At 36.8% G+C, this 22,114-nt stretch overlaps 1 protein-coding gene across 1 annotated transcript in view; it reads left to right on the top strand.

Annotated features, from left to right (window-relative positions):
• The first annotated feature begins 524 nt into the window (after window positions 1-524).
• Window positions 525-22,114, top strand: part of REPS2 (RALBP1 associated Eps domain containing 2) — a 71,418-nt gene continuing 49,828 nt past the window's right edge. Inside the window, exons 1-4 of the mRNA XM_072406704.1 lie at window positions 525-873; window positions 9,143-9,266; window positions 14,033-14,178; window positions 17,190-17,292. Of these exons, the coding sequence (XP_072262805.1) occupies window positions 670-873; window positions 9,143-9,266; window positions 14,033-14,178; window positions 17,190-17,292 (577 nt within the window). The 5' untranslated portion in view covers window positions 525-669. The remainder of the gene's footprint in view (window positions 874-9,142; window positions 9,267-14,032; window positions 14,179-17,189; window positions 17,293-22,114) is intronic.

Below are 22,114 nucleotides of genomic sequence, written 5' to 3'. Positions count from 1 at the left end.
TGTTTATTATTATTAATAATAATAATAATAATAATAATCTAAATGGTACGTAAACAGAATGGTAAATTATTTTGTCTCAGGGCCAACTACATGTTGTTACGCCTGGAAAAAGAGCATTGCCCCTTGTCCCTAGTCAAGTCCTATCAGTATGTAACAATAAAAAAGGAACAATTCAGTAACCCATCAAAAGGTATTGCCACTTACTTTGTAAAACCTACAAATATTTTCTTTAAATTAATGTAGTGGTCTTCAAATAAGAAACATAACAAGATTAAAAAACACACAGTTGTTTTCAGAAATTCAGTCATGTTGAACGAAAAGCAATAAATAAACGTAAACGAAAAACAAAACAAAAACACAGAATAAAACATTTGTGAAGCCACACATCCCTCTTCCATTGGGTGCCGTTTGATGTATTGGCAGTAGGGGGCAGCAGAGAGCCATCAGCCTATAGAGCAATGTACAGGCTGTCAGCACTGCAGACACAGAGGATGTTTCGACAGCTGCAGTAACACCTCCTATTTTCAGTTTTTACCTCTTGTTGAGACGGAAGAGAGTGACACCCGTCCAGAGTGAAGAGAGAAGCCCCTGTACCCCGTACAAAGTGCAGGGAAGGCAGTGCCCCCAGCCCTCTGGAGTGCATTGATCAAGCCTGGCCGGAGCTGCCCTATGGATCCTGGACCTCCTTCATCGGTGTGTGCTGGGCAGGCAGCTGCAGGACTCTATCTACCCCTCAGTGACAACGAGCAGAAAAGATACTCCGAGCTCTTCTCCTTGTGCCAAGTGGAGGGGTCCCCAAGACTGGCAGCTGGCAGCAGCAAAGTGGGTGAGCTGTTCAGAGCATCCCAGCTACCTGCAGAAACTTTACACCAGGTGGGTGCTGTGAGAATGGGGGTATGGGGAGCATTGTATATGGATAAGTGCTTTGTTATGACATGATCATACCTAATTCACAGAGATCAGGACATGTACAGGTTATTTCTCCTGCCCCATGAACTTACAGGACAGGTTGGGCCTCTTATTAATGCACTTGATTTACCAGTCAGCTGAGGTTCTTCACATGTCTTGACTGCTGAGTAGTTCATAATGGAGGAGGAGGACCCTCTCCTAAAAGCTTTCTGCTTCCTCTGCTAAAACTCACCCAATTTATTGAGTAAGGTAAATGAAGCAAATATAAAAGCCGCAGTAACCTAATTGGAATCAATTAATATTGTAACAACAGGGGATAATGGTGGAAACGCAATTTAATTGGTATTTTAAAACAGTTCATAACAAATTGCTAGCAAACAATTACTAGTAATAGGGATTGATATCTGCACATACCAAACACAAGTCTTTGTATTGAGTGAATCACATGAATGGTATGTAGTAGCAATATCTAAAGATAGTTAATCACTTTTAATTGAACTTGTGCTTGTAATTTCAAAGACATTACTTAGTATTCCAAGTTGCATTATCAGTTCATACCAGACTTGCAAAATGACCTGATGAAGCAGCTTAGAGAGATGCATAATGTCTTAAACATTACAAGAACAAGTCCATTTGAATGTGGCTATGTCTACTAGATACAATGATCTCAATAAATTAGAACATGCAGTTCTAAGTGCAATACCAAGGAGTAGCACATGTGAAACATTGTACAATTATTAGCAATTAATCACTACTATGTGCTACTTGTGTTCCCCCTAGAAACCAGGTAGCATGAAAAGTAGAAAATTGAATGCTCAATCCTTTTTATTCATTAAAATGTATGTAAAGGCAACTTTTGTTTTGAAAAAAAAGTTTTCTTACCGTCGCTGTCCCCAGTGGGAAGATTCACCCCCCCCCCCCCTTTTTGTCCTGGAGACCATTTAGGGGTAAGTTAGAAGAAATACAACATTTTAAGTTGTCATCATGAAAATAAGTGAGAGAAATCATCTAATGGGGAATCTGTCCTGGGGACAACTCTCTGGGGTGAAAATGTTGTTCCTTTTGGAGAGAGTTCATCCTTTTTGCTGTTGTGTCTTTAGGGCAGGAATTTAATGCAAATCTCCATAGTAAGATGCAGACAGTATTGATGATGATGGCAATTACCTGTCTGAAACAACAGATCATAGTAGATTGTAAGATGGTCTCTCCAAAATCTCATCTGTTCCACCTGTCTGTGATCTCTTCTCCACTCGGTCTGTACTTGTACACTGACTTCTTACCATCTCCTTTTACTGGCCAAAGATGCCACTGTAGTGGCTGCACTGGACCTCTGGTTATAACCTTTGGCTGGCCAAGAAGACCAATATAGTTGTTGCTCTGGACCTCTCATCATCTTCTTATGTTACCCAGGAAGGTACTGATTGACCAGGGGTGGTGGCAAGTAGGATGGAAGGGGAAGGGGCAAGCTCAAAAGTCATCCACAGTGTCATGTTCAGTGCTGGTGCCAAACCAACCACATTGGCCCCTCAAACCTCGCACCAAGCCTGGTTCATTGACTCCACAAGTTTGCATCCTATTCCCTTCCTCCTTTTATCCTGCCAAACAAATAGTTGATAGCTGGGTGGCTGTAAAAATAGTGGCATTTTTACTGGGTTAAAATTGCCTGGAAAGCATACTGCACTTCACACTCCATATGGAGACATCAGTTCCATCTGTGTAGTGATCAGTTGCTATTATTTTATTATTATTAATATTATTAATAAACAGGATTTATATAGCACCAATATATTATGCAGTCTGTGCATTAAATAGGGGTTGCAAATTACAGACGAATACAGCCAGTGATACAGGAGGAGAGGACCCTGCCCTGAAGAGCTTACAATCTAGGAGGTGTGGGAATTAACACACAATTGGAGGGGAGATATGTAGTGGTGGCAAGTAGTGATGCTTTCAAAAGACAGAAGAAGACAGGTAGGCAAGATTGGTTATGAGTGCTCTTTTAAATTAGCAGAAAGTAGGAGCAAGCTGAAAAGGATGAGGGAGACCATTCCAGAGAGTTGGGGCAGCTCTAGAAAAGTCTTGGAGCAGTATGTGTGATGAGGTTATGAGTGAGGAAGTCATTAGTAGGTCATTGGAGGAGCAGAGAGAGCGGCTTGGGGGGTATTTTTTTTACCAGGTCAGAAATGTAAGTGGACAAGAACTGTGGAGGCAAGCTGAAGGCAAAGCACAGGAGCTTGAATTTGATTCTAAGGTGAAATGGAAGCCAATGAAGAGAACTGCAAAGAGATGCAGCAGAAGAGGAGCGATGGGAAGAATGGATGAGTCTGGTAGTGTTTTTTTTTGGAAAGTGTTTTTCTTTTCAAGAAAGTGTCCAAGAAAGGCACTCACCCTGTAACCAAGATCTGCATGTTATATAACAAGTCACAGCAAACCGTTCCGTATACTTGGTCCACCAAATAATCTTACGTAATCTTTTACATTGAAAGTGAATTTAATCTTTACTAGTTTACTTTCCATAGGTTTATAGCATTGAGTCTTTCTGCCTGAAGAAGTAAACAATGATTTGTGAAACAAGTCACCAGCAGACTCAACATTTTCATACATTTTCATGTATGTAGTGAGATGACGTTGCTCGCTTATATTATGCTTACCTCTATCCACTGCACCTCTTGCCTTAAATATAGGTCTGGTAGGTGCAGGTGTACCATCATCTTGTAAACTCCTGCTTCACCCTGATGTAAGGTCTTCATAAAGTCATCAAAATTCAGCTCTGTCCTACTCAAGAGCAGTTGGGAGGTTTTGTATTGATAAATGAGCCTTTACACTCATACCTATAAAGTTAAAATGGTAAAAAAAATGGCAAATAAACTGAAAAAAATGATAAATGATTTGTCACTAATACAAATTAGTCTAATTTAGTCTTTTTGATCTTACACACTTTAAAAGCATTGAGAACACAGTATTAGTTAAAGACATAAATGTAGCCATTGTCAAAGTTCTTCTATATATTCATGGTATAAAAATGAAACTTTAGTTTAAGCTATTAGAGGTCTGGGGAGTTTTAAACTGCTGCATATACTAGCACACGGACATTATCCTTTAAACAGCAAGTAGTGTTGCAGGATTTCCCAGGGCTGAGCTTATTGTCAGTGAAATATAGTCTTTTGGTGAGCACAGTGCAAATACTAAGCTAACTATATTGATATAAAATCATTATAGTAGGGCTATGGATTCCAAGAAGGTGCTATAGGTTTTGCACTTTGCCTTTGCTGGTTTTGTCTTCCATATTTTAAATAAACATGTTGGTGCCTTTGAAAGTGAAATAATGTTCATGTTGTCTCAGGTTCTGTGCTAGATGCCTATGAATTGTTGTTTATTATAAAAGTTCATTACTAATTATTACTTTAATACAGCTCTTTTGTCTGTGTATTGCTAATTATGCATTCTACTTTAAAAGACCCCTTTTAATAAAGGTAGAGGTAATAAAAAAATTGAGGTCTAAAAAAAAAACATTAGTAGGGAATAATTATTGTTCTTATAGGTTATCACAAGTTTACAGTGTAAGGAAACAAATTAGAGGCTTACGCTGAAATCTTGAAACTGTGAAGACAATACTATAGCTAAACTTTATTTTCTTTTAAAATGTTTACTTCCACAAAATATTGCTTGAGTGATTAATTGATATTTTCACATAAAACAGACAAGCCATTCTCAATTAGAGGTTGTGGGGGGTTCCCTGAACTGTGGTTGATTTTGTTGGACCTCCCATTTGATGATGCCTGCATTGTTCTGGAGCCAATACCCCTTAGTAGAGCCAGCTGTATGACTCTTTAAGTTGTCTTTAAATTTGGTAACCTAACCATCACTAGTGTTGGTTGAACAGCTGAGTGTTCAATTCACCAGCTATTCGATCGAATAGCCGTTTTTTTTTCGAGTGATCGAACACTGAATTCAAACACCATTAAAGTCTATGGGGGGAGGGGATTCAGGTTTTTTTCGGGACTGTTTAGAACTGTAAAAGCAATCAGAAGAGCCCCCTTATTGCTTTTGCAGCCCCAGCGTAACTGTAGTATGTGTTCTTGGATAGAGGATGGAGTACTTATCAGCCCGGTGACTGTGGGAACTGAACTGCAGATGAACACTCAATGAAGAAACTCCACTGAGAGTTCATATGCAGTCACAGCTGATTGAAAGCACTCGCGTGCCTCCTATCAGCTGTGACCGCAAGTTCCCATGCTCCCTGGGCTGTACTTATCAATAATAAGTACAGCCTGGTGACCGTGGGAACTGAACTCAGAAACCCCATGGATAGCAATTTGGAATGTTTTTCCCCCAGTGTCTGTCAATGTATTGGTTTTAACAGGGTTCTCCAAGACCAGAAAATGATTTCAAGGATTCCCAAGGGGAAAAAAAAGTTCAGAAGAGCTGAAAGAGACAATGATATATATATATAATATGCTGTACTTCCAAATATGTAGGACCATCATATGTATCATTCCCATGTTACAGTGCTGGTGCTTGGTGGTTGACTCATGGCTTTCAGGTTGGGCTGAGGATAGTTTTATCAGCCATGTGAAAGATCTGATTAAAACAAATCAGAGCATACAATGCTAATTTTTACATTGCTGCTGATTAAATGGATTGGCGGGGTAGTGAAGGAAATACAAAAGTATGCCACTGGGGAGGTAATAATTAGGCAAACCTGTTTGCTTGGTATATTTATTTGATTATATACATTTATATGTATGGCTATTTGGGCACAGTCTTGTAAAGCCATGTTTGTTAATGTTCTGTTATCTTTAAAAATCAATGCATTCATGTAGGGCAAATTTGTCCCAGTGTCCTGTGAAATGTCAAAATTCCATTTCATATTCATCAGAAATTCTTTAAAACTCAGCTTATGAAACTTTCAAAAAGTACTCAAGGACCTACAGGTCAATTTGAACATTTGTAAGTTTCTTCTCTTTCTCCTGTTGATCTGTATGTCGGTTGCTTGTTGAGTACAGCAGGAATTTAAATCCTTTTGTGGCCTAATTTCTGAGTTTAATCCTTTTCATGGCGCTTGTAGGAAATCAATTTTCTATTTTATTTTCCTTGCCTGAAGCTTCTTGGGGGTAAACTGTGCCAGCCTCGGCCTGAATCCAGATGACCTACCTTAGACATTGCCACCCTTAATAGATTAATCAAAGTGACACAATTATTCCATTTTTACTTGCAAGTAAAACATTTTGTTGTCTGTATTAGAATGTGGACACATTATAACAAGATTATAACTTGTGTTTAACATGCTTCATGTGTCCCAGAAAACATATCTGTCCATAACAATTTCAGTGTTTTTTTTATAAACCAAGGAACATATTCTCCAGATGTTTTTTGTTGTTCGAGGTGTGTCTAAATGTAGAACATCAAACAATGCCATCAACAATAAAAATTCCAAACACATTTCCGTAGCTGAAACATAGCTGAAAAAACGGCAATTACATTTCTATGTAGATTTTGGCTAGTAATATATTATGTAGTCCTGTTCCCTTACACACGCTGGGCTGCTGGCTCAGAAAGCTTAGGTCAGGGTAACATGAATGAAGTAAATGTGAATACTCTCAGAATCCCTAAATTTGTGTATGATCCATCACTTTTAATATGGTGGTCATTTTTCATTTCAATTTCACTTCAGTCAGAAAATTTGAATGTTGCTTATATTGACAATATAGAAAAAGTTCTCAGTCACACTGTACTAACAGTAAGTGAGTTTTGAACTTCATATAGTCCCATCCATTCCATAAGAGGAAGTGTTTTAGGCAGAGCAGAATATATATAGCAAAATAGTTGTACAGATCTGCTGCACTATAAAAGACCTTTTAATACTGAATAGCAACTTTATCAAAGTCCTGATAAAACAACAGTCAGTTGATTGATACGTGTCGGCAGGGCCACAGTAACAGTGATATCGAGTACTTTTCTGCCAATCATAGTTTTTGTTCACCATCCGGGACTGTTGGCACTTTTGGCTATACCAAATTGTACAAACAGCCTAAGGGCAATTTTAGAAAAGAGTCTTTTTACTTAACCTTTGGGTTTTTATATAGTTTTTAGATTATCTAAACAAAGAAAGATGTTTAGGCAAAAAGTTTTGGCAAAACACCCACAGGTGGTACTGTGAATAACTAGTGATTCCAAGACTAATCTAGTGATAACCTGTTTTTTTACATGTTAATAAAGCGCTTTGGTTCCTATGTTTGAAATATCTTCCTAAGCCGAAAACATGTAGAAATATCTTGCTGAGTAATTTTTCAGTGTGGAAAGTGGTTGTGGGGGTAACATAGAGTGAGTCTATAATATGTTGTTAATTTATAACTTTTTTAGAAGTGCAGCAAATAAATATGCAAATAACATTTATATGAGGGAGTTGTTTTGCCTGTACTTCTGTATTATCAGGCCTGAGATTTACACAGCTGCCACACTGCACAGACCTGCTTTGCAGGGCTGAAGATTTTTCTTTTAGCTCCTGCAGTTACGTAACATTTCCCCATTTATACTCCTTTGACTGGACAATAAAAAGAGAATCAATGCACTGTTATGTTTTTGCTAATGTTTTTATTACCTTCCCTCTACTAGGCTTGACAGTCATCATGAACAATGCTCCAATCTTATAAAGTCCATAGGTTGAAAAAGCTGTCAGTAAAAATGACAATGCGGCTGGTGTATCTACACTGCGCTGCACACACAGATAGTAGAAGTGTCTGAATAGCTTTTGCTGGTTATCTGTTCTGCATCTTGTAATCATTCCTATGTTTTACATTTATGACATGAGATTAATAAAGTACATGCCAAATCACTGTCACTTTAAAACACTGACAGTTCTTCTCCTTAGCTTGTAACAGATTGTATCAGATCCTATTTAATGTACAGCGCTGCGTAATATGTTGGCGCTATATAAATCCTGTTTATTAATAATAATAATAATAATAATAATGATAATAATAAAAGCTCTGTGGGTCAAAATCTTTTATACGCACCATTTCTTTTCTATACAGTCCTATAGAAGATTGCAGAGTTTCCTATGAGAACATTGTAATAATGGAAAGGTATGGGATACTCAGCATCACTGCAACTCGGGCCCTCAAAATTAGATATAGCTCTGCAAAATGTTAACTGGCTCACACTGTACAATAAAGATTTTAGGGCCAACTTACTTTTATGTTTATCGTTATTATCATTGCCTCTTTAAATAAACTTGTCTTATAATTTGGATTCTGTAGTGCTTTTATGCCATGAAACTTTGCACAATGCGCCTCTTCACATTCCGTTCAGCTTGTTTCATGCTAAGTAAGCTGTACTGCTCAAAAGCAATATTATTGTTCAGCACATTATACTGATTGGCTCCTGTAAACTATGCAGCTTCTTGACAGGAAATGTATGTCATTCTAAACACATCTCACACCATCACTACTGTTTCAACAAGTAATAAAGTTAAGCAAGTAAATAATCTATAAACATGCCATATTGGTAAAGTTCCCATTACAAGGTGAGAGGTGAGTAGTAATCTAGTCCTGGGCTAGGTAGTAATGTTCTGATGGGCACCATCAGAAAATATAACAGAGATGTGGTCTTTGCAGGGTGTACAGAGTAGTATACATAGTATACATATACCAGAGAACAGTTAAAGCCTGTTATGATGGGGTTTAATAAACATTGGTCAAGAGAAGTGGTTAATTCACAGTTTTGGGATGCCTTATGCAGCTTCTTTTGGTCAGTTCATCTGCCAACATCTTCCATAAACTTGAATAGGAATTTTTTGAGGGATTGAAAGGTGCAAGACAAAAACAACACTGGACGATTGCTCCTATTGTCAGTTGCTTTAAACAAACCTGCGTGAACACCATTGAGGGCTTAGCGATTTGTTTCGGGATAATTTCTTTTCGTAAATATTAACATATACTAAATCTTCACTTACGTGCAGTGTCTATTTTGTCACATGTAAAAGTGGAAAATAAGAATGGTATTGTACTTCTGCTCATTGTCTAAATAATATATGTTATATTTATAAAAGAATGACATACATAGACAATGACAGTTATTTAAGTATTTGTGTTTGATTGTGTCTAACAAAACTAAATTGCTGTCATTTTTAAATAGGTTCACTGGAAATCACAAAGCTTTCTGAAATGTGGTTTTCAGAGTGGTATATTTAAATAAATAATTTCTGATTTTATGTTTGTTCTTCTTCTCCTAGATCACAGAGCTATGTGGTGCAAAACATATCGGTTACTTTGGACCAGCTCAGTTTTTTATTGCTTTGAAGTTAATTGCTGCAGCACAAACCGGACGGCCAGTTTGCCTGGAGAGCATCCATTGTGGTGAGAAACTGATACACTGTGCATTGAATTGTCAGCTCTATTGCAGTAACCATGTATTCTGTTTAATTAAAAGAACTTCTGTATGTGTACATATATGGTAACAGCAAACAAACAGTATTTTAGACTAGCACTGACAATCAAGCTTACAGTATTTAAAGAGAATCACATCTCAGGATCAAGGTTATAAAATAAAAGAAATACAGCTGTTTTTTTTTTATTTAAAGTTGACCAATTCATTCATCTAGTTTGGTGATAATTGAGACAGGCTCTTCTGACTTTCTGATGAAACTTCCTGAAGTCTTTTGTATTTCCTGCAGAACTACTGCTAAATTCAGCTGAACAATATTTTGTTGGTTATTTGCTTATACAAAGATGTACAACTACAATGACTGAAGCTGGTTTTAGAAACTTTCAGCAATTAATTTTATTTATATTTGATTTTGTTATTCCTGATATTGTGCATTGTAAAACAGCCCCACTATCCATTTATTGTTCATTTGTCTTTTATTAGAACATTGCCTACTTTACGATTTGATCAGTCTTATGTCAATTTGTCAAGTACTAAAATGAAACTTAGTTCTGATAGTATTTCTATAAGGTTAGTATTAATTGCGCCTAAGCATTACCCTAAAAATAGGCTGCAATTTCTCCCAAAAAATAACAGTGGGTTTCCTGGTATGTAAGGGTAAAAACCTAAAAAGGCTCTCCTGTGCTACAGCCTCATAGCTGTATATCTCTAATGTGAATCAAAGTCATTGCTGAATCTGACTGTGTCCGTAAATGTGATGTAAGTTCTAGTAATACCCCTAACATGCTTGCTGTTCTTGTTGGAGGCTCCGACATGGGGAAGCTCTGTCACAGCCAAGATAGACACTTTGATACGGAAACACAGTTTGGCATAAGACATGACAAGTCAGTAATGGGTAATCAGTTGCAAAGAGACCCAGCCAATGCTAAACACTTGTTCTCTTTAATGTATGGCAAAACAAAGTGAAATGTTTCTACATCTGCATCACTTACCATACTGGAATATGAGAACATTGGGACTTAAAGCTGGATTCGCTTTGGATCTGTTCTTCCAGGGCACACAAAAAGGTGGATTAAACAAATAAAAACATTCCTTGTTCCTTCATTGTTACAATTGTTCTGTGTTGTTTTTTTATCTTCTGGGTTAGGTCATGTAAATTAAACAATACAGTGGGAACATTTCACAGAATCTATGTGAATAACGTGTTTCTGTTGCTGCATTTAAAGATAACCCAGCCAAACACAAGCAGGCTTCATGTTAAATGTCTTTATAGAATTTTTTTTCTGGTATCTACATATGTAACTTTACTGCTGCACAGATTGAACACTATATAAAAAGAATGAAGTGCACCTCAAAATAAAACTATCACTTTGGGTGTTATACTTCCTGTGGTCCATGTCTGGAATCCACAGGCCCTGTGTTATTCTACTTTTTTTTCAGTATGATTCCCACCGAACTGTTCACGAGCATGATTTAATTCAGGACAGCAGCACTCAAAGTATGGAATCACAGTTGATGCATAGAACCTGCATGTTTTAGCTGGGACGAAAGTCATCCGCGAGCTTGCTATGCACTGATTTTTTTACCACCCAGTTCCATAGAGGTTTCTATATCTATTCAAATACCTCAGTGCAAGGAAAGAAGGCTTCTAAAACTTTTTTCCAATGGAAAGACTGTAAACTCACATTTTTTCACTGTTAATCATTTTTTATTATCAGGTCTTTCATTTATTATGGTCAACCGTTTTTTTAAGGGGTCCAGCATTCTAAGTATCAGACGGTGAACTGGAAAGCTTTTTTTGGCTTTTTTTGACGTAACCATGTTTTGATTAATTTTGCAAATAGAAGATATATAGACAGGAGATTTTTACATGCAGTGCTCAACTGGTTCTTGGACCTGGACATCAAAGACAAGACCCTCAGTCTTTTCCAGTACCATTACTTACTTTATCTTCATCTCCTCTCACCTTATCATCCTTTGCACTCCTCTCCTCCACATAGTGGCCACTGTCATATTCTCATACATTTCTCTCCTGTCATTCTGTCCACACTTGTCTCTTTCAGATACTTTCTGCTGCCATACACTTTGACATCACTTGCACATACTGCACACTGTAATATCCATTGACATTCATTTCTCCCTTGCATGCAGAAAGTTTAAATCTTTACTAAGGATTAGGGCTGTTACCTACCATGTTCATTTGTTGATATGTGTGAACTGCAAAACAAAACAAAAAATCTCTTGCAAGTTAAACGGTACACATGAATGCATTACTTTTGTGTATAGAGGTATTTGCTTGAAATGCATATGTAATATTATATTATCTTACGAACTTAGGAACTCAACTTAATTGTAATGGTATGTAACAATGTATACTCACTAAAGTATATTGAGGAGTCTCTAAAGGATATTGGCAGGAGGATGAGAGGGGATGGTAAAATAAACCGGAGACTGTGTTAAAATAGCAGGAAGGGAATTCAAGAAGAATTGGGAGGAAGAGCTTAGTAAACAAAGGGATGGAAACAGAGTAAAATTTGCAGTTATTTTAAAAAAGCAAAATGTCTTTCTACCACAGAAATGCTATGCTATTATTTGTTGTCCTCCCTTTCAGTTTGTAAGTTAACATATTTGTTGCTGTGAACTACCTATTGTTTTGGAACTGCTCAAACCAATGCCAAACCAAAAGTACTGCAAGCAACAAGTATTGAAATGAAATGCATTCAATATTACTATCTAAAATGAGGATTTCTTGTATGGGAATAGATAGTGTGTGTGATGTGTTTTGTATTTTTACTTTCTTACATTTTACCTTTTCTTTGCTCATTTTAAATATTCTGTAACCTTTTCTTTTGTAGCAAAAAGGGGACTGAAAATGTTCCTTATGTATCAGCATTTGACACATAACATACAACACTTGTAGATAGATAAGTGGCATTTGGGGACATCAGTCACCTAAACAGATTTCTGATGTTATCTCTGTGTTCTTCAAATACAGACCAGAGTTCTAATTTTGCTGCTCCCCGTATCTCCCCTTGTCTCAGAACTAAGTAATCCAAGTTCTTTCACAACAACAAAAAAAGGAAATCTGTGAACATAAAATGTATGTCTGCTAAACTCTCTTTTATTGCTATTATGATGGGAAAGTGTAGAAAGGAAGAATGGGGTGAAAATCACAGCAATGCAGTTGATCATATTTTGGGGGTACATTTGAAGACAACTATACAGACAGACTATATTGCAGACAGACTATACCCTTTCTTGCCATATGCTATTGACTATTGGAAAAAAACTTAAGGTGCACACAAAACATTAACATTTTAGGAAACAATGGATTGCTAGCAGGCACAAGACAGTTGACCTGGGGCACAGAATGTATAATACTGGTTGTGTATGCTGAATGTTATATAACTGCTCAGCTGGGAAAATGAACAAAAAGAAGAATAGAGGTTTTGAGGCTTGTTTTGTTAAGGAATATTTATGTATTGACATACAGTTGGTTCATACATAAATATAATAATATCTTGAATTATATCCTCAGACCTGTTACAATCTCACATGCCTGGTATATGCATGATTTACAAAGTCTCCTCTTCTCCTGTCTCGTGTTCAGTGTATTATGTCCCTAGACCCGACGCGTTTCGCCTGTGAGGCTCCCTCAGGGGTATATACTGAGCCTCAAAGCCTCTATTCTTCTTTTTGTTCATTTTCCTATACATTTTTTTAGAGGTGTCTATAGACACTTTGACAGTAAGGGAGTGAATCCTGTTTCTCTACTAACTGCTAAGCTGACCAAAGTGAAGGAGAAGAGTCGTTAAAATGATCTTTTCTTTACTGAATAACCCCAAAAGTGTTTACTTCTGAAGTTTTTTGGTTCCCAGACTTTCTAATACCGGTAGTAACCTAGACTGTTTCCCTGATCTTAATGGGGTGGAGAAAGAGAAAACATTAGGGGTACTATCCAGCACTATCTCAGTACTGTCACAAGGGTGTTTTATCCCCCTTGCGATAGCAGTAAGATCAATAGTAATAATTAAAAACACAAAAAGTAGGTCATCTGCTTGCTTTAATGTATGCATTGTAACTAGTTACATTAGGTTACTCATTAATTTTAAATGTGCTTTCAAATGTACCTGTACTATTTTTGGCAGCATACTTCACCATAATGCAGATCTTGGCACTGCTGTATACTGTAGTCTAGGTTTAATATCTACAGTACAAGTGCATTGGAGTGCCATTCAGAAACTGCAACATATTGTAGTGTAGGGACAGTGTGTGTTATTAAGGTTTTAACCAACGATACCACAATATAGTGGTGGTGAACCACCCAAAAAACAATGGAATGAACATGTAATGCCTGTTATTCCTCATTTTATATTGTGTTTCTGTACACCTAAATAATAGTGTGTATTTTATAGATATAGATATATTTCATTATATTTCATTAGTTCATGGTTTACATGTGTAAGTGATTTTCCACAGCTTGTTTCATTTTTTTTTCACCACCGATATTCCTATGTGCAGGAAAGTAATTCACCTCATAAACAGTAAATCCTAATAATAATAGGGAGATATGCAGAGATATAGTGTTTGCTCTTAGGAATTACTTTTACAAACACAGTACAGTTTTTAAATTAACTGAGCTGAGTTGTTTCTGTAGAGAAAGTAAATGATTAATGAATTCCATAGTCTGGAATATACCTGTTTTCTAAATCTTGTTCCTTTGCTTTTCCTTTTACAGAATTACCACTTGCTTGCTTCTTTTCTATGAAAAGTGATAACAGTTTAAAATATGGACTCTCCTCTCAGACTGTAAATTCACAGATGTCAAATCATGCACTTAGCGAAAAGGGTTCTCTTCACTGCCTCTTTGATGGGGAAACTAAGGTAAGGAAACATTCAAATGTGAAATATCTCTGCTGCAGGCTGATAAAGCATCATAAATCATTATTTTGATTACAATGACTAAATGTGCAGGTGTGTCATTTCCACATTTTGTTGTAGTACTCCTGCATCCTCTTTTCTTGCAAACACATTTACTGTAATAAAACACCTACAGAGCAAATTCTATCCCGTCCCTGTACACATGCAAATCAGAAGGTGCCTGGTCACTTCTCTGTTTATCTCTGTGTATACTTTGGCATTGCTGATAGCACCATTCCCCTCACTATCAACAATTTGCCTCCTGTTTCCACAGAGAGATGGATTTATTGGAAGTGAGTGTGCATCCCGGTACTAGGTAAACCTCTGTTTGTGTTCTAGATATTACTGGTTTATATTTCATTGGAGAATATACTATGGTATAGTGATCATGGCTTTTTTCATATTTGTTTTATTTTCTATTTTTTTATATTTACCTTTCTAGTAAAACATTTTTGTATTTCAATGTATGAGATTTAAATTTTAAATGATGTATTTAGGTTGAGGGAAAGTGAGTTTTATAGTAACTTTCTAATCTTTATACCAAAATATGTCCACGGCATCTAGTCTCTCATTATTTTATTTGCTTTATTGTTTCAAAAGGCCAGAAGATGAAGTGCTTACAATTCTTAAATTGTAAGCTCTTCTGTGCAGGGTCCTCTCCTCCTCCTGTGTCACTGTCTGTATCTGTCTGTCATTTGCAACTGCTATTAAATGTACACTGCTATGTAATATGTTTGCTGTATATACATACTGTTTATTCATATTAATAATGCAATGTGATGGAAAGTTTCTAAATTGCCAGATGTATTGCCAATATATTTCTGCCAGGTAAGGCTGTTCTGAAAATTAAAAAATAAATGATATTAGAGTATCTGTCTAAGATTTCTGTAGAAAAAAAAGTTCTATAAATCAATTCCCCTTTTCTTTCTGTGTATGCTGATATACTTTTGCATCCAAGACAATGGGCCTGATTCATTAAAGCTCTTCAAGAATGGAGAATATAGACTTCCAATGGGAGAACCTGGGTGATTCAGAAATCTTGGAATGGATCTGGTCCAGGATTAAAAACATTTGCAAACTAATAGCAAATATTTTTTTAAAAAAATCCATTCCAGGTTTGCTGGGACACCCAGGTTCTCCAGTGGTAGTCTAACTTCTCTAGCCTTCAAGAGCCTAATAAATTAGGCCAATGTGGGAACTTCATATATACAGAATAATATTTATATTTACATTTCACAATTTTCAGTGAGTGGTGCACACAATGGAAAGGGAAATAGCAAAATACCAATATAGGGGAAAAGAGGAACTAGTTGTAGAGAATAAGTTTAGAGAACACTAAGCTTGTTTAGACAAGTAGTGGAAACCTCTGTTCCACCAGTTGCTACTTTGAAAGCCGGTTGCCCGTCCCCACTTTGTTGGTTCTTAGTGCACCAACATTTGAACATGTCACAGATAGCAGCAGTGGGCAGTACTGAACTGGTCACTGCCACCGTTATTCATAGGACATCATTATTCATATATATCCTTATTCATATATATACATATATTCTTCTACTGGGATCTTCTGGGCAGTCATGTAACACCCTCAAATCTTTTTACTCTTGTCATGGCAATGAACATTCCTGAATACAGCACATAGTGGTGCTGAATTTATGGTATTTGGTATGGTATTTTGTGTCACTCTCTTCGGTTTGTACTGTAAACCATGACTAACATAGTGGAGCACCCCCGTGGTGTGTTTGTCATAGCCTGGGCTTACAGAAAGTGGGTTGAAGTGGGTGCTGGTGGTCAACTGGGTGCGAAACGGTGCTAAAGAAGGTGGTAAAATGCTGGTATTACCCATAATGATTTAGTTTATCTTTTACAACTTTTCCCTTTTGATGACTGTGTTGTACTATATGTAAAAGCACTGGATGAGCTCAAATGCTGGCTTCTTGCACTGAATAACTTCTGTTTGTTAGGATGAATTGATTAAAGTAATGCATTTTTGTCAGTGGAATTTAAGCCAGGTGCCCAGGCTGGTCCTATACATCGCTGTATCTGTAAGAAATAAATTGCATTTGAAATGCATTTTGCACTTCCATGACTGCTTCTACATGTCCTGTTGATTTGCTTTGTGTGCCAATTTCTGTTTGTTAGCCTTGATGTTCCACTTCAGAGTTTAATGAATAGTATTTTTTTCTGCTTTTTTACTTTAAATGTATGCACAGCCTTTAATCCTAATTGTGATAAAAAGAAGACTTTTTGTCTAGCTTATACTTCTCTTTGTATTTACTGAAGGTTGCCTATAAGATTAGCAGTGGCCCATAAAATTTCAGCGGATTATGGACCCCTAGGTGAAGTACCCCAAACCAATCAACTAACATTATTGCTATGCATTATTACAAATGCTAAAATTCTAATCTACAACAGCATGTCAAAATGCATATAATGGTAAAAGTTAGTTTTTAGGTTAGATAGTTGTATGCATAGTGCCCCTGCTGTAACTAATATTGTACATCATTGTATCTTTCTTCAATTAGGCAGTTGTGGGTTTCATACTCATATATAGTAATTTCACAAATAAAACTTTCCTAAACACCTACTGCAATATTTTAAAGAGGCTAGAGGTAAAACGGGTAGATTTTGAGGTTATGTAGTGGAGTTAGGTTGGTGACTTTGGAGTGAATATTTAGTTTTTCTTTGATTATGTTTTGCTTCAAAAATAAGAGTGGAACTCCAGCTATCTGGGCCAAAAGTAAGCACCCAACCACCAGTCAATTTTTTTTCACAAAAACCTATATATTTAAACTTTTTGTACCCTTTTTTATGGGCTTTTAGCCAATCTGGTGATGTCACAGGTCCTTTCTCTTCTTTCTTGAGTGTAGTGGGTAAACACTTTTTCCACATTAACATTTTATTTTAATGTTAAGTTTACAAGTTATTCACTTTAGGTTTTCATTTCACTTTACTTAACCAAATATATTTGTTTAAAGACAGATACCAGGACCCCTGTGACCTCACCCCAGAAGTCTTCTACATCATCTCCTAAATATACGCATGATAAAATACAAAGCAGCCCGGATCACAGCACTGGAGGTAAGATAATTGCTGTTATAGAGCTATGTCATAGTATGTAATGCATGTGGCATCCAAACATTTTTAGTTTTAGTATTGTGATGTTGTTAGTTGTATCATTTTAGGTTAATATTAGTGACATCAATTTGTTTAGTTTTGCCAGTACAGACGATTTTAAATATTCTTACAAGGTATGTTACAAACATTCTTCACCTATTTTGCATAAACTTGACCTTTAAAATTGTACAGGATGATTTTCTAACAGAAAGTCTTCTTACATTTTATGAATACAGCAGGCAGATTTTCCAACCTCTCATACTATCATTCTTCAGAACATGTTGGGTGACCACCTATAAATAGTAACTCATAATCTAGGTTTGCTGCACTTTTAAATGTGTATACAATAGAAAAAAAAATTCTTTTTTTTTGTTGTTAATATTTTTGATTTTTAGCAATTTTTTTTTTTACACACAAACTTTTACATTATTTCAGAAGAACCATGGCATATATAAAGTAGTTGCTGGCCTATAATTAGACCCTATTCTCTAAATAGACATTCGGGCAAAGCACTGAGCCATTTTAAGTAGAAGGAAAGTTGAGTTTCTTAAAAATCCTGTATATAAACTTGGTGTTTGTCCAGCCATTACTCATGTTTACCTCTCCTTCCCTAGATTATGTACCTACCTTCATTTTCCTAAACTTGTTCAAGCAGTTAGATACAGCTTTTTTGACCTCATGTGACATCATTACCAAGCTTGTAAAATTCTAATGGAATTCTTAACGACAATTGCTGGGTACTTATTTATTATCATCATGGACACGCCACCAGGTCTGCATCGTTCAGGAGCCCTTTCTGTACATGCATTGTGTAGGCAAATCAAAGCAGCAGTTCTGTATTATGTTGAAAGAAAAGTATTTAAGTTTTAGTCAGTCTTGTGTCAGTCTTTAGAAATCAACCATAGTTCTATACTACAACTGAAAAGTAACCAGTGACATAAAATTAAAAAACATCTCTATATATGTGTGTTATTTTACTTTATTCCAAGTTTAAGCTTACTTTTAAGCTATGCTATGCCAAAGATTTAGTTTGCAGAATGTTGAACATCATTGAGTTGTTTTGTTTGTTCCTATATTAAATTTCCAATAGGCATTAGATTCAAAACCAGTTTTTCACCGGCCCCTTCCGGCTTGTAATTAGATTGCAACATGGAAGCATTTATGTAATTTCCACTAGTAATTGGAATATTACAAGGTTAAGTCATTTGTTTCTGCATTTATTTATGTCAGCTGCTCTGCATGTGTTCTCTACATTCATTAGTGCAGCATATTACATTTTAACAGTATGTCAGATGAGGACTACCTCGACTTTTCTTTTGTGTTCAGCAGCAGGATTTACAAATCATTCTGTAATATATTTAGGACCTTTAGGCATTTGTAGAAAGGACAGCAGGCACAACAGGAGTTTACAGCTTTTGACCAGACACATTTGAACATCATTTAATGATTGAACAGATACTGTGCCATTTATGGGTTTGCTAAAGGGCAAGACATTACTATTTTACCCTAATTTTGTCTCCTTAGGCCTGGGCCTCTCCAGAAGTCTGGCTATTTGCAGCCAAGCTTGGCTATATCTTTTTCTAGTGCACAGCAGCAATAATCACATTATACAGCCATAGTCATACAGTCAAGTGTGAATGTTGAACAGTTGTGGCCACAAAATGTGATAATTGCTAGCTGGAGGGCAAATTTGAGCATTGCCAAGACAGCTTAAATGTTGAGCTTTTCTTATGTTTATTTAACAGGGCTTCTGCTTTCTTGAATAACAACCCCTCTAGATATTGGAATGGCGATTGCTGTGCAGAAATACCCCATCCACCCTCCTACACCTGTGAGCCCTATTATAATATTGTAGGGGATGCTGCCAATACTGTTTCTTTCACAGGCAGGCAATTTGCTACATTTCCAATTGGCAATGTTTAGGGCTTTACTTATCTTGGTATTTTAGCCCAATCTGCACAAAATCAGTTTGGTTTGTCACTTGCTTTTAGAAAAAATGAGAGCAACCTGTGGGTTTTGATTGGCTCTACTTTACATCAACTTTAAAAATACAGTCTTTTGCCTCTCCTGTGTTTTAGATCTTAGGACATTTAGGGTTCCCTTTTTCGTAAATCTGGTTAAATATTAAAGGCTTGTATTTCTGCTGGCCTATTGAGAGTTGACAGTTTTCTTCCCCAAGAAACAAATAGAAGTTTGTTGGGTATATTTAGGGTTTGGAGTTGGTGCCTAGCTTAGGATTCTGAAGACATACTTAGCGCTGGCAGTACTTTACCTCTTTACATTACAACTGTAAACCTGCCTGCTTTCATAGACCTACTTCTATGTTGGAAGGGAAATGTCAAGGCAATGGTCTAATATGGGCAATACCTTTTCATACCTTACCAAATACTCTTGCAACTTCCAACATCCTTCTTTATTTACACTTATCCCTTTTTCTTCTACTTGCCCTTTTCTTTGCCCCCTTATTTCTCAAAAACAACCTCCCCCTTCCCATTTTCCCTAGCTAATACTACTGCTTACCACCCTCCTTAACCTTTCTCTAGCCTTCTCAATTCAGTAAAATTTCCTAACCCTTTAACTTCTACTAGTTTCTCTTCCACCCTCTTTCTTCCAGTTGGGGTTCACTTAGATGTCTATAAAAAAACTTTTTTTTTAATTTTTACCTTTGTATCTTTTTGTATTATGCTATGTACTGTGTTAGTTAGAAGGACCACATTACATATATATTGTTTAATATTTTCCATGACTGCAGTGGTCTTCTTTCAGAATTCACCTCACAGGGTCAAGGTATAGGAATTCCCAGCGAACCTTTTGAAAGGGCAAAATCGTCTCAATCAGACTGTGATTGTGATTCCTTGTAAAGTTCTCTTCACACAAAACAACATTACACCGTAGGTGTGAAGCAATCACCACATCCCATCTCCAGCCCTGACAGATAGATTACTGGCCATTCTGAACTGCAGCCTGTGTATATCATCAGGCCCAAACTATGTACACAGCCAGGAAATCTCTAGAGAAGCTTATTAGCCCAGAGGAACCCTTAGAATATTTTTCAGGTCTTTCCCCCTGCAAACAATTCATCAGGGATCAGTGACAAATATGCATCATAGTGGTCATTGGGAATAATACCCACCTTACAGTGGTGGTCCGAATGCTACATTTGCAAGTAGCAATAAAGGTTGATGCTATGTTGTTAGCCCTGATGAGTGGCGTTGTGTCCAGAAATATGCAGGAACCATTGGAAGGAAGGTCAGTCAGCTCAAGGAACCCCTAAGCACCTCTGAAGGAACCCTACAGTATAGCTACTTTGGAGTGTGCTAAAACCTTCCTTTGCACAGAGTTAAACTGATCTGACCTCCTTCAGTCTACAATTTACCTATTTACCCAGCCAACTTACCTGCCCGCATTCCAGCACCAGGCACTACCATCTTCCACTTCCAAATGATCTTCAGCCATCTTGATTAGCCATGTAGTGATGACATAACCATACATCATCACCGCACACGTAAGGGAAGCTGGGAATGCTAGGTTTCCCTGGCAACTAAAACTAAAAAGTAAAACTGTTCAGTTACCCAAAGCTTTTCACTAAGGCCAGAATGTTGATCACTTGCAAGTAGTAATTTAGTTCAAAGAATCACAGTGAAAGCTATTATCATGGCCTTAGGTGGGTCAATGTAATACTAAGGTTATTATTTTTTCTTGGCACATAAGCCAACTTTTTAGTCTAGTGGTTTAATGTTTGGTAAAGTTTTGCACACAAAATATATATCAGATGTCACACTTTTCACACGCTTTCTGAACACTTATGTACAGAAATATACACATCTACTGTACATTACATGCCAGCTGCACAAATCCCTATTGAGAGTCAGTGAAGAATAATAACAGTGTTTTAATATGCTTTCTCTGTGACAATTTTTTCACCGTTGTTTGCTCTATACATGTTCAGATTGCCACAGCATTGCATCAGAATTTTTAGCATCATGTAACTATTTTAGTACCTTTGCACACAAAAATGACATTAAATACAGTAAATCTAGTTTTATCAGTGTGTGAGAGTAACTTTCACAGAATTTCAGCTCATGTAGTTAGTCTGGGCTTTACATCTGCATTTCTAAAGAAACAATAGAGGTTTCTGCACATATGGTGTCAGCTCAAAAAGGTCTCACAGCAAGCTTCCTTCCTGAACTCACTACAAACAACTGAATATTTTTACAAAGGTGGAAAAACAGACAGAAATAATAGGCCTGCAGAGAATATCAGTTCTTGCAAAGGGTTCTTACCCAGTGAGAAAGTTTCATAAGGAAAAAAATTTGTTTATTATTAAAATGTATGTAATTTATGTATTATTAAAAACTTTTTTGCATAGATGTAAAATGATTAGAGAATGCGTAAAACCATGTATAGGTTGTTTTACCATAGTGGAGATCTCCTTTAATTTTTTGTACCAGCTGCACAATATATGAAATAAGAGAAAACCTCTATAAAGTAGGATTCTACTTGTCACCAAAACAAGTCTCACCAAAGTAAGATTCCCCCCTGTTCCTTTTAGACCGACAGCTCCATTGTGACTCCATTGTGCACTCTGTTCACATGTCCACTGACTCCAGTGAGTTCTTAATCCACATATCCATTGACTTCACTGTTCTTCTTCTTCACGAGTGCAGTGACTCCAGTGTGCTCCAACTTCAGGTGTCTAGCGACTCCATTCTACTCTCAGCCTGCATGTTCATTGACCTGCCCCAATTCACATATCTAGTGACTCAACTGTGCTCCCAGTTCACAT

This window comes from Pyxicephalus adspersus, chromosome 1, assembly GCF_032062135.1.
Source record: "Pyxicephalus adspersus chromosome 1, UCB_Pads_2.0, whole genome shotgun sequence".
NCBI lineage: Eukaryota > Metazoa > Chordata > Amphibia > Anura > Pyxicephalidae > Pyxicephalus > Pyxicephalus adspersus.
This window is presented reverse-complemented; position numbering and strand designations above follow the sequence as displayed.